This window comes from Acanthochromis polyacanthus, chromosome 7 (genome assembly GCF_021347895.1).
Source record: "Acanthochromis polyacanthus isolate Apoly-LR-REF ecotype Palm Island chromosome 7, KAUST_Apoly_ChrSc, whole genome shotgun sequence".
Lineage (NCBI taxonomy): Eukaryota > Metazoa > Chordata > Actinopteri > Pomacentridae > Acanthochromis > Acanthochromis polyacanthus.
In genome coordinates, this window is record NC_067119.1 from 27,865,437 (window position 1) to 27,879,404 (window position 13,968).

At 40.0% G+C, this 13,968-nt stretch overlaps 1 protein-coding gene across 3 annotated transcripts in view; it reads left to right on the top strand.

Moving 5' to 3' along the window:
* Nucleotides 1-13,968, top strand: part of mvb12bb (multivesicular body subunit 12Bb) — a 33,772-nt gene that overhangs the window by 8,757 nt on the left and 11,047 nt on the right. For 2 of the 3 annotated variants that reach the window (XM_022201329.2, XM_051951012.1), the window contains exons 4-7: nt 1,490-1,580; nt 2,611-2,740; nt 2,902-3,012; nt 9,477-9,538. In XM_022201329.2, the coding sequence (XP_022057021.1) occupies nt 1,490-1,580; nt 2,611-2,740; nt 2,902-3,012; nt 9,477-9,538 (394 nt within the window). The remainder of the gene's footprint in view (nt 1-1,489; nt 1,581-2,610; nt 2,741-2,901; nt 3,013-9,476; nt 9,539-13,968) is intronic. The other variant, XM_051951013.1, reaches the window with a different exon arrangement.

A 13,968-nucleotide genomic window follows, 5' to 3' on the forward strand; every position in this document is an offset into this window, starting at 1 on the left:
AACAGCGTCCCTGTAGAGAAAATGGTTACAACCAGTGATTCTTGAAAGCTGATGCACATATAACTTTTGAATATGAAAATATTCCTTTTTTATGTCAGAAATTACTCTACATAAAGTGCTGTCAGTATGGTTGTGCTGTGAATAGAGCTCCAATTTGAGCAGCCGTGACTCCTTTCTGTCTGAAATGATCTTTGCATTATATTTCTCATAATGCTGTTGGGTCATTTTTAGATTCCTGTCCTGCCTGCAGCCTGCAGCTGAGGTGTTTTTGCCTGGCTGTCAGCTGCTCTGTGGCCATAAATACAGCTGCTTACATCGCCAGGATTATCAACCTGTCTAACCTCAGCCCATACAGCTTACTATTGGCTGTCTATTAATTAAGTTTCCCTGGGTTCCAGGTGGATAATGCAGACAGTATTGTAAACAAAACCTGCATTTTTGTTATTACTTTGCATCAGCTCAATTTTAGGACTTAATCAAGTCATTTTTTTTCCAGTATGTCCTCTAAAAGCCAGGCAACTTGGCAGCGGCTTCCTCGTGCCTGAGCTCAATCTGGCCCTCAGTTTAGTATATAGCATACAAATAGCCTTTCCCTAGTTCCTGTATATTATCTTAAAATGTGTGTCCACATTGTTTTAAAGACTCTGACACAAATAAAACATGACGGAGCCATCAACAAAGGCTATTTTGTCTGCCAGTCAATGGAGCTCCCACTGTAATTGTCTATGACAAAAACAGATTCTGTAAAATTAGCCCCTGAATTACGTGGGGGGAAGTAAATAGTTTGTGATTTATCATACTCTAGGTTGAAGGTAGATAGCCCCTTTTGTCAGGTCGTGATGGAAAAAATCTCTCCAGAAAAAGGGGGGAAAACACTAAAAAAAGGTTTCATGCATAGTAATAACATTCATCCATATTCCTCCTTACGTCAGTATAAAAACTATGAATAAAAAATGCCTCTAATGGTAATGACTGTCGGGCAACAGTAGCAGTGGAATCCAGGCTTTTCGGACGCATCAAGTCACGCCTGGCTCGCCCCACTCTCTACTGCCGCTGTGTATTATTGCAATTTATTATGGCAAAAAATGAAAATGTAATGGGAGGCAGGGAAGAGTCATGCTTGAAAATGTCAACTACACAGTCCCTGATTATTTTTAACTAGTCCCATTCTGTTGATCAGACTGCCTGCTCTGTCTCCCATCATCCCCCAGCTTCTCGCCAAAAGGTTGAGAATGATTACAAGTTCACAGTTGCATTCTCTCACTCCAAAAAAAAAGCTATTAGAGAGTAATTACTTGAGCTACTTTGTCAACCATTCTCTTTAGAGACTTCCTGAGCTTTTAGTAAATCACTGACTCTATTATCTCTGCATTTTCTTCCCCAAGCCCTCCAAAAATGACTAACCTTTTCATATTCTTGCTCCCTGTCCTTTTAAAAGTTGAATTTGCATACTTGATTTTAAATTTCCTGCCTTTGCTCTGCCTTTCAGGGGCCTGACATTGTTGTGGACATGAAGCTGATCGACATTAAGGACCCGTTGCCAGAGTCCTTCATACCTGTGCAAGAAACAATGGACACAAGTAAGTAAACAGTCATTGCCGACCACAAATTCACTCCCCTCCTCTTCCTATTTTTTTTCACTCTCCGACCAGCTTATGCGGAGGTCCTCAGGGGCAGCTTTGCTTGAGATAGTGAATGTTTTATGGGTGCAGGTTAGCTTAATTTATGGCAGACTGTGGGAATAAAATAAACATTTTGCCCTGGAGGTACAAGAGAAGAGAATCATGAGTCATTGTTTATCTCAGCTGGAGCTGTGCTTTTCTTTATGAGGGGCTTATTTATTTATGTATTTATTTGGGGAGAGGACGAGTGGATGGGGGTTATCTAATATTAATGAAATGCATTCCCCAATGCTTTAGTGCTTTTTGAGTGCTACGTATTTCCCCCTCACTATCCATGCCTTGGAAATGTAATAATATTTTGGTGTGGGGAGTGAGGACAGCTTGTTTATTATTTTTATTATCATTGCATTTACACTGCACTTTCTAGTGTTGCTGGGGAAATAAATGAGCAAGGCACAGATGCAATATAGGAAAGCATTGCAACGCTTTTTTTTTTCTTTTTTTTTTTTGCCTGAATGAAGAAAAGACATTATGTTTTGTTTGGGGATGTTGTAATTTAATGTTTTATTACTTTATGTGAATCCATGTTTAATGTATACATGTGACATTATGTATGACTTTCTATCTAGAATATCGAGTTTAAATCCCTGTTGTGCACTATAGCTGATGGAGGATTCACTTCCTTCTGTCATTTTACCTACTAAAATGATAAAAATGATAATAACGCTTGTGAATTTTGTGGCTTCCCAGTGTCCAGTCATTTCCCTTTGAGCACAGCAATTCACCCAGCAACTGATATTAGCTCATCTCTTATTCTGGGACTTGTAATGACCAAATAGCAAAGTGTAAGTGGGATTAGTGAATACATATTTCTCCGAGAGGTTCAGAATGCCTATAGGATTTTTTTTTAGCCCGGATCTCCGAGACAGAGCTGAATATGCAACCACCAATTCCTTTCTGACATGCTCATATGTACTTGACTCATCAGAGGAAGCTGCCATGAGGAAGAAGAGGCTCTGTGTGAAAATGAGCCGTCGTAAGGCAGCCGAGACAGCCATATATGACATCCAGATTGTATCGAAGGCCAAGTACCATCTTGTTAACTACACCTGTGTGGGGTGAGCTGTTTGACACTGGAAATGAATGAAATCATGGTGTTTGTAACATGTGTTAGTCACCAAATTTAGTTTTGTTTTTTTTGGATCATTTTGTCATTTGCAAGGTAGGATTATATAGCACAGCTGTTTAAAACATCTGTATGTGTTCTTTCTTTACACAGTGAGATGAACAATATGGGAATATGGTACCGGATGGGAAATGTTCCTCAGAGTCAGCCGTCCCAGAAAACGCCCAACGTGGTACAAAGTGACGCCCCGTCCAGCACAACAAGGTAACCTTATGCTGAAATATTGAGCAGCCCAACTTGTAGTTCAACTTTCCTCTTTTCCTTTCCCTTTTATTTCACGCTCAGTGTACTCGTGAGCTTTTGTTACGCTTCTGCACCATATGTACGACAATGAAGACACAAGCAATTGATCACTCCCGGGCAATCTGCCGTAAAGGTTGTGGCTGGACAACAAAGTAGCGAGGGTGAACCGGAGAGACAGCCTAACTAGACAGGATCCCCTGAACAAGAACATGAGTTCAATGAGGGCTAAACTCCTGCTATTTGTGGTGTGTCCCAGGAGGCACCGGCAGGTCGCTCCTCTGACTGCGATGACAGGAGTGTTGTACTGTGCAGACAAAGAGGAGGAGATGTAGCCCGGAGAGGGAGCGACAGCTGCAGAGGAAGGGAGGAGAGCTCCAAGATCTCCGCCATGCTGGAATGTGTGCGTCCCCTCCTCTGCTCATGCTGCTCCGGCTTCCTCCGCCTCAGGCCTCAGAGTGAATGGAGCAAACCTTTGTACTGTGTCCAGATCAAACAGCTCAATTATTTATCACAATGAAGAGCTGGGGATTTCCACAGCAAATTGTAAATAAACAATTGAGACTCCTTCGGTGTGGTGGTGCTATGGAGAGAGAAGCCTGGCACAGGGCTCTGATGTCTTTGCCAGCTTGAAGTGCTATGTTCTGCCATCCTGTGCTGGGCTGAGTAAAAGCCACTTAAAAGCCACAACAGGCCAGAGTGGTGGATGCCAGCAGGCATATTCATAACAGAGCTTCTGTTCACATGAGCGCGCAGTGCGATGAGAACAATAAAATGGACAGCTGGGGATTCAAAACCCAAGTTCAAACTACGTCGAGTTTTGTGAATCATCCATATTTTGGAAGTCGATGGTCAATAATCTTTGATGTGTTGAAGTTATGGCGAGAGCTCAGGTCCATGTGCGCCTTCACAACTCTTGCCGGTAATCCTCAGTTCTTTTGAAGCCCACTTTCAAGTTGGTGAGGCTCAGAGGTTGGAATAAATTGCACCTCGAAGCGACTCACACCCCCCTCCTGATGCCTGCTGAGATCACAGGCTGCTGTTTTTGTATTAACATTAAAATTCATTCCACAGTCAGAGTCTTCTTTTGAGAGTATTTCCATCCGTAATGCACTGACACATAAGGACGGGACTGTGGGCAATTTATACAGTGGCAGTTCTTTGACTATTTATTTCTGTGTAGTTACATGCACTACAGACAGCCATACATATAGCTATAAATAGTCCAGTAATTTCTTGAAAGTCACAGATTAGATAGTTTGACACAGTGATTTATAAACAGCTCCTCAACCCTCACTGATTCCTTGGGTAAGTACACTGCCACAGTGTAACAGTCTGTGTAGTATCACACCACTATACTTTATTCATATTCAGCAGGAGAAAATTCTCTCCTCCATGCCTCCTTCGGGCTATCTATAACAACTTTATGGCCTTTGGAGAATAGCACCTCTTAAATTTAAGTGCTCTTTACAGTCAGTGGAAAAGATGTTTTAAATACAGTCAATAATGTGTAAATTTTTAATGACCCTTATAATTTTGAAAGCTGCAGTGATCCCTCTCAAATGTTAAGTTGCCCCAGGCAGTGAGAGCTTGTTAGAGTTGTGTACAAACGTAAACCGCAAATCAGATTTTTCAGCAGCACAGAGCTGCAGTACACAGTAACTGCAGCGTGTTGCATCATTATGAGATGCGCATAGTTATTGCATCAAGGCTAAGGTGTTAGATATAAACTGTTTTTGTATTTTATTTTGTCAGTTCGCACATAGCATCTGCAAATGTGAGAAGTTTTGAATTCTGTTTTTTTCAATAAGAGATCTCCGAAGGTCTGGAGGAAAATGTAAATTTAATTTCCAAAAGTCATAAATACTTTCTCTTGGCTGTCAGGAGATGTTATAAACTAAAAGTGAGATTTTTACAGCATGTAAGAGGGTGTTCGGTTCTTTTTACCAAGTTAGAATTTTAATCAGTGGCACAGTATACCAAGCACTGGCACTTTTGGGAGCCATGATAGCTAAAAAGTTTGTTGTTTCGTAAAAGTCAAATGGTGATTCTAGCAAAAACTTCAATTTAAAAGAGTTTTGGCTGCCGTGACAACGCTTCCTTACACAGCCCCCCTGACTGCAAAGTATGTACCTGGAGATATAGGGTAAAATATAGTAAACCTTGCGTAACTACCACTGGTAAAACGTAGGTAATAATTGGGTAAATACAGAATGGAATCCTAAGAACTTGTCTTTCAACTAAACTCAGTAACACGTAGTGACCAGTTTAGATCTGTAGGCAGATATTATTACCCTTTGTTACAGTTATAGTTACCCAAAGTTTATGTCAGCAACAGTCCATATTTCATAATGTAGAATCTGGAAATCAAGTTAAATACTTCATAATTAAATGAATGTAAACAGATTTTATATGTTCTTTATTGATTAATCTGCTGATTTTCTGTATTCAGTCATATGTTTAGTTTATGAAATGTCAAAAAGTAGTGCAAAATGGTTCTAAGAACTTCTCACAGTCTATAATCTAATGTCTTCAAACTGCTTATTTGGTTTGTTTTACAGTACAAAACAATATTTGAATTTGAATATATGAAAATGTACAAATTCTTCCACTTCAGAAGCAAATGAAATTGAAATGACTAATTGGATATCAATAGTCAGCAGTTAGGTTTATTTTGTTTGGCTAATTGTTGTACGGCTCTTGAAAAATGACATTTCTAACAGATTAATTGATTCATCAGTTTGTTGCTGCTTATCCAGATCCTTGTTGCAATAATCAAGTAAATTATAAAACGAAAGAGGACTAAAACTAAGACACAGAAAATGATTTTCTATCATACTTTATGCTTTTGATTGTATGATCATAAGACAGATTTTAAATAACTTTCTCTATTTAAAATCATAGAAAGTTTAAAAAAAAATCTTACAGTTTAACTCAGTGAATCCTGCAGAAACATGTTCAAAGAAATGTTAGGAATTATTACATGAACCCTTCTTTTCCCCATGCAGGTAGCTTTATTAGTTCAAGTAAGATCGAGGATAAACACTAAAACTGAAATAGTTATGTCTTATTGACCCAGGCTGTCGCTCCATATGAGCCACTAAAACTCCTAAAGTAGGGCCTGGTGGACCGTCTGCTCTGCAAATGCCTTTAAACCTTGTGTGTTAACGTCTTTTTTATCAAGTTTGTCTAAAGCATTTCAAACAGCGACTGTGTCCTGTTTTGATTCATAGCCACAGCTTGATGTCAACCACTTTGGCTTGTTCTCTGTCAAGACAGACCGTATCAGCCACTCCCTGACTTTATAATGTAAAAAACCTGCACCGTCCGGTCAACCTTTTTAATGTGTCCAGTAAAGTATCTCCCTCCTTCGTTCTCCTGACCAACGCTGCCGTTTGTTCTCCTGATAAAACTGTCATTGCTGAGGCTGATATCTGACCTCTACAGTGACTGCTAGCATAAATTAGCCTTGTCCTAATATTGCAATTTCTTTCGCCTCACTCAGAATCAAGGTTTTTGACATTTCTCTTAGAATAATAGGCTATTGTACACGTGGACACTTTTTAAATCAAACTGTACAGTGATAAAAATGTCAAGGCCGAGTGTCTTTTTTTCATTGCACGCCTGTCGTTTTCTTTATCACACAAAGCCTAGAGAGTCATCAGTGTCAGAATTGACATGCATATCAATACGCTTTGGATTGCACGGTCTTCCTCTACCTGTGACACTCCACACATTGCTGCAGCTCTGCAGGAGTATTGTTTCAGCTTCCGTTGCATGCTGGTTAACCAAGACTTCCCACTGCACACGACTCTTGAGAGAAAGGGACACCGTGACTGTCAGTGCGTCGCATGACAGATCTCCTGTCTGAAGCGCTGAAGAACAAATCCTTCCCAGCTCAATCTCACTCATTACTTTGTTATGTTCAGAAAAGTTGCAAAAAGTAGCGGAGATCAAGCAAAAAGATGCAGCGCGGTGTCAGGAATGATCGAATGATCAGCTAAGATCTGATGGGTGCAGACTATTCAGTGATTTGCCACCAAATTCAGAGAGATCCTCGTTTCAACACCTGACACTGAGCTTAAAGGAGGATAATGATGGGTGAGAAAGCAGCTCCCACAAAGCAGCGCTGTTGGCGCATAGAGGAAGGTGTGGAGATGTTGTCACAGGAAAGCCTGGATGTGTGTCAAAACAAGAGCTTCCAGCTCTCTGTATCGCAGCTCTGGCTCTTCAGTCAGTGATATTACTCTCATTCTCATCTTACCTCTCCACTGAGTACTGCTTGTCTGTCCCCACTGTCTCTCCCACTTTCTCTTCTCCTCCCTCCCTTTTTTTTTTTTTTGTAGTAGACAACTCTTTTCCTTATTCCATGTGGAACAACAAAAAAAGAACTCCACACAAAAAAAGTCAGCTGAATTATAATTCAAGATGTCAAGTAATCCTCTGTGTTGTGGTTTGCTTTGCTACACTAATATGATTTTAACTCGGGCAGATTTCAAGGGAACATAATACTCTTGATCCACGTTGTAATTGTGTAAATCTTTCAGGCCGAGTTCCCAGTTTTACTATAATTTGATGAGGAACTACACTGTAATTGAATATTCAAATTAGGAATATGTGTCAATATGGCTCTCCTTGCCTGAAATGAGGATTAATTGTTGTCAAAACTCCAGTGGCCGACATAATATGAGCCCCAACGCTGCTGTTGATTAGCAAATGCACTTGCCATGTTTTTGTTTTAAGAATTAGTTGTCTAATTGATTTGCCATATGTTACCCTCTCCAATGCACCTAAAATTGTATTTAGAAATCACCAATTTGGACTGAGACAGTTTTGCGTTTTTCAAACAGATGGGAAAGGCAACCGTGGATGTAGCCTGTACAAAAATATTTCCGGAACATATTTTCCTAGTTTCACGTGGAGTTTTGGGGATGTCAAGTACCGCTTTCACATTTTCAGAGCCATAAAAGGCCAGATTTAGTGCTGTTTTTGTTGTTTCTCCTGGTTACTAATGCAACAACACAAACACAGATGCCTTAAAAGACATTTCAACCGTTTGCCTCCACTTTATCAGTCCGTGGGATGTCTCTGCGCTTTGAAAGATGTGTACCTTTCCTCCTCAGCAGAGGAATCAACCTTTGCAAGGTAAAAGAAGTCTGCGTTGAATATGGCAATCGTTCCCACAAGATTGATGCCAACCTTTTAAAAATTCACCATTGGCCTGGATTTAACATGGCCAAATGCTGATGTAAATGAGGAGGAGAAAAGTCGACCCTTTCATTGCAAATAAATCTGAGTTGCAGGCTTCAGCTCATAAATACCACAGCCTGTCACAAGTCTTGTTTTATTGCTCTTGATGGAAATTATTGCATTTATTTATCTCATCCGAAGAGATAAGGCTTTGAAAGTCGCAACTCACGCGCAGCACCTTCAGAATATGCAGATCAGCCCTTAGTCTTAAATTTTGAGAATTTTTTTGATTTTACACCCGCTGCAAGGAAAGATTGATTATGTTTACACACAGATACACAAAATACAAAACATGGTACGCAAAAACACACTTCATTATTTGCAACTTCGCACCTGCTCACTCCCAAAAATCTGTCCTCTCTTTTTTTTTTTGCGATTCAGCACCAAGTTCCTGCTTCCTCTATATCCTGCTTGTCTTGTACTATTTAAGAACAAACTCTTATGTCTGCATGTCCTCCAATCAAAGCAATTCCCCTTTTTAATGATATCGCCGACTACTTTGCATTGTCGTTATAAGATCGTTTGTTTTATAATGCCATCCCGGAGCTCATTTTACCTTCAAAGCATGTCACGTTATGCAGCGCTCTTGAAGCTGTGAATTTTTTTCCCCCCTGCTTGCTGTGGATTTATCGATCCGTAGGGGTGAGTCACAGGGTGTAATTCATGATAGCTTGATTGATGAGGATTTCAATCTTATATGGTTTGTTAACTTCAACTGCCCACAAAGTGCATTCTGTGCTGTTTTCTGTAATACAAGGCCATGAAACAGTAAAAAAAAACAAAAAAAAACAGACTTCCCTTGAATAATGGAATCTCTCAGTTCCCCCAGAATTAACAAGATGCTGCTCCAAACCCCTGTTAAAGGTCTGTTGGAGCCCCAGTGCAGCTGAGGCACAGTTTAACTTCTACCATATTTCTCCTCTTCGGCATTCCAGTGCTCTGTTTTGCTTTTAACAGTTCAGAGAGCTTTTGTGTTAGGGGAGAGCCTCTGTGCTTTTAATACGCTAAAAAAATCCAATTCAAATTTTAGTTTAGTTTCTAAGACGTGTCTCTTGGAGCATAAATGTTCTTCTGAAATACAAAGTTTATATGCGTTTTGTTTTGGTTTTTTTTAAACATTGCTGTCAATACTGTAGTATTGATCAACTGACTGAATATTGTTACTTCTGTTTCGTTAGCAGGAAAACCATGAGCAGGCCAGACTGTGGGAAGCAGAGCAGTGGGAGCTACACAATTTCAGGTAAAGAGCTTCACACTGATGTATGCAAGTCAGTGCTATTTATGACAATGTTTAGACAACTATACACTAAAAAATAATTTGATTGTATTACCCAGGCCGCATTGGGTTATTAAATTGTGGTACTTACGTTAAAAAAATGCTGTATTTTGGCAGAAAAAGTTAAATGCAAATTGTACTAATGCTTTCCGTGTTGCACGGTTTCCCCCTATGCGTGAATGTAAAGAGCTCCTCTGGTACTTGATCTACAAATGCTCTATGCCTAGATGTTCTCATTGATGGATACTGTACAGAGCTTTGCTTATCTCAGTGAACGTGACTTCCCAGAGGAGCCTGGCATTACACTCAAGAGAACATTTAACAGCTGTCAAAGATGATCCATCACATGCCATACTTACATATGTACCTTGCATGCACTGGACGAATTCCATTCTCTTTTTCAAGGAGAAACTCAACAACAGTACAATGCCCCATTACTAAAAGAAGAAAAAAAGAGGCTAATTCGTTAGGAAACAGAGCTTAGCTATGACAGCCTCAGCGCCACCGAGTCAGAGCCGGCTGAGACGCTCTAGCCTTAAAGAGTGTGTGAGGCACACGAGGTGAATGAGGCAGGCAGGTTTTTATCCAGCTGGAGAGAGACACCATGTGGTGAGGATTCCTCCTGCTGCTCCAGCAGAGGCACACCCAGGCTATGGCCACGTTACCCTCAGCTTATTTAATACAAATCTAGTATGAAATAATTTCTGAAATTACATGTACAATGCATGAAATTTAACTCTTTTGAATTCTTGAATTTATTTGAAATTGACATCTGAATTTATGTGCACTATAAAAAATAGAAAGAAAGAAAAAAGAAAAAATGTGGATAATTGACAAAATTGCACACTGATTAATACATCATTGTGTTGGTATGACAGTCATTTTATAAGGTAGTCAGGACAAGTGAGGCCCTGAAGGAGCAGACATTAACACACAGCTGAACGGTTTGTGGCATTTGGTGTGGGATTCCTCCACCGGGACAGGGTTTGAGTGACAGTGAAGAACATGCACATACTGTACAGAGCGCTGCCAGCAGTCATCATTTATCCCCAGAAAAACTGTCCTTTGCAGGCTCCCTCTTTCTCCCCCCTTCATGGGTTGGTGAGGTTTTCAAGAAAAGCAGATAATGGAGTTAGCCTGAGATGGTTCTTGCTTTATTCCTTGAGACTGTGTGCTCGTCAGCCTTACAGCATCACACTGTGAATGTGAGAGAACGCAACTTCCCTTCATTAACAACGCGATAGCCTGCAGACCAAGTGTGAGGTCGTAGCCGACAGCCTATTTGTGTTAATTGTTAGCATGGCGATAGCGCTGGTGTGTGTGTGCGTTGGTGCATGGGTGCCGGCGTGTGCGCGGGCGTGTGTGGGCTGACAGCTGGCCAGGTTCGAGTTGGTCTAAAACCATGTGCGCTCTGTCAGGGTTGTACAGGCGCCTTCTTTAGGATTGATGAATTGCCTGCTTTCTTGATTAAACCCTCCGTCACTTCCCAACAAAACAAAAAGCCCAACACAAAAAAAAAAAGAAGGCGAGTTGAGGGGAGGAGAGGTAACATGTCTGGCAAATCTGTCATCTGCAGTCACATCATGGGCAGATGTGATGTGCAGAGGCTCTGACATTTATTTCCAGAATATTAAAAACTAATTCACATTTATTTTGCGGCTCTCTTTCACTTGACAGTTCAAGCTCATTTGAAAAGTTATCAAGTTTTCATAGCAGCTCCAACCTTTTGCTTTTCTTCACTAGCGTTGCTTTGATCCATGCCAAGTCCCTTTGCCAATTAGGTCTATTATTCATACATTGACAGAAAAATCTGGATATTTTAAAGGTAATTATGCGTGCATTCAAGAAATCTGTCTCAAAAGCATGTGTTAGATAAAAATAAATGTAAGTTGTTTTTAAAAAATCTAAAATAAAACTGTGACGTCTGTCGCGTTGCGGTCTCTCCTTATTACCCGCACACCAACATATAGTATTCAACAGACATCCACCTGATATAAAGGTAAATGTAATAAAAAGTAATACATTTACATATCTATAGAATTAATCAAAAATAAATCCTGACATTGGCCCTGATCTAACATAATATGGAGAGCAATTATTTCCCTATCCATTAGAGGAACTTCAATTAACAGACACGAGACAGTTCATCCTTCAGAGGAGGAGGAAAAAAATAGGAGACTCAAAATTAACTTGGGTTTGCAAAATATCTTGGCAGGATGACAGTGATTTTTGATTTTCATGAAACAATATTAGAATTCTTATTAAACTATGTGCATCTGCTTTTAATTTGCTGCAAATAATTGGAAAATGCAATGGAGCTTTCCAATTAAAGCTCCACTTTATGCTGTTTAATAATACCCTCATAATATTATAGCTTATGAAATGACAGGTGAGTTGGTGTATGAATAAAACATAAAGCCCTGTAATAAGAGACAGAAAAAAAAACGAGACAGTTGTTGGGGGGCTTTTAAATGCTCGACATAATTTGCATATATTAATCTCCTCTTTTCAGCCTTATCAAGTATTCCACTGTATTTGAAGTTAAAATAGTCGTGACAGGCAGGGGTACGCTTCGTTTTTCCAAGGATTTATTACTTGTATAATTCTGGATCTTTAATAAGCCAATATGACTGATCCTCTGAGTTCTGTGGAATTTGGTTAATTGTTCCAGATGGTGCTCACTGATTATGCAAAATTACTTTCTTTCTCCTCTTTTTCCCCCAACTACACCATTTCTTGATTGACTAACATGGAGAAAAAAGATTATTTTTGGCGCAGCACTTTCATTAAGAGGGTTCTCATCAGGTTTCAAACAAAAGTTCCATCTTATCTCCCTGTGTAGTTCTGGGCGAGGCTGTGCAGAGGGAGGAGATCAGCCGGCTCTTATCTCAAACCATGATGGATCTCAACTGCTTCTGCACCGCTGGGGTTATATTTTAGAATAACACAATTCTTTAGGCTGAGGGATTAAAAAACACAACCTCTGGATAGTGACACAAAAGTTATTATTAGTGTACGCCGCTCTCTTCTTTCTCCCCTTCTTTCTCTCGCAGAGATTGATGAAATTACTAAGCAGCGGGTTTGTCCTCCACTTGCAGCTCAGGCTCCATCCACAACTCACTAACATTCTGTTTTGCATCAGCTAAACTGAGCTGAATGAATCATTTATGGAAGTGTTATGGGGGAGGTATGGGCAGATTTACTGCCGCGCTTTTACTTTAGATGGAATGGGATTTCTATGAAACCGATCTTGATGTCTGAAGTAATGCCAAAGCTTACATCAAGACATGAAAGGAACGCTCTTAAAACCCACGTTTTGCTTCTTAATTCCCCTGGTCAGCAAAAGGCGAAACAGAGAGAGAGAGAGAGTGAGAGAGAGAGAGAGAGCGTGGTTCACAGGGAGAATAGTATTTACACCTAATGCACACACACACAGTCACATACATTCTCAAACTACTCCCAGGAGCTAATGATATAAAGGAGTGCTGAATTCTGTAATCATAAATCTGTAGCTTATAAATTGCTCAGTGTTTAAATTTGCTTTAATTCTGAGTTAAGTTTGAGACGTTTGTGAATTTTCCTTATTGACATGTCAGCATAGTGTCAACGTTTAGGGTGAATTCTGCTGAATTGTAGTTAAACTCTGGCCTGAAACACACCAACATGCTATCAGCATCATCCATGCTAAAGGTATATGTGAAACAATAGCAAATGTAAGCATGACAAGAGAAGGAGTTGAGAGAATTCTTTTCACTGACTGCATGTTATTCTCTCTACTGTTTCACTTTCTCTGAATTGTAAACCTGGCAGTTCAAATGTTGTTTTTTCCTTTTGTAGAATAATGTTTGTTATGTATATATTTTAAAATAAGTGTGGGTTACATTTCCTGTGGGTTCCTGTATGATTCTGGACATTACTAGAACAAATTAATTTTCATATAGATGCCAAAATCAAGTGTTTTAAAAAGCAGCTTTATATTTTGCAAGGAGTTTATATCTCAGCGTCAGAAAACAGGTATGACACCATTCAGGGAAATCTTTTTGACTTGTATTCAATTTCCGTGTCAAAAATCCTATTGGACTATCCAGGTTTGGTAGCAAAACGTGATCGATTCCTGTGCGATGGTGCTATTTAGTATTTGAGGATCAATCCTGTATAAGTCCTAATGGAATTTTTGACTGGAGCCTGGAGGCCCTCAGGCATTTTTGGACCTTTATTACAGTCAAATAAGAGACTTTAAATGGCTTTGCATTTGCAGGCCAGACTGGACTCTGGAGTCTCATCCCTCATTGCTTTCTATCCATCCCTGAGATAGAAGCAGTGCTCCATTAGTTTCAGTGTCCAGACGTGGACAGCCTCAATGGATGGGCCTGTCACGGCTCCCTCATTTGCCC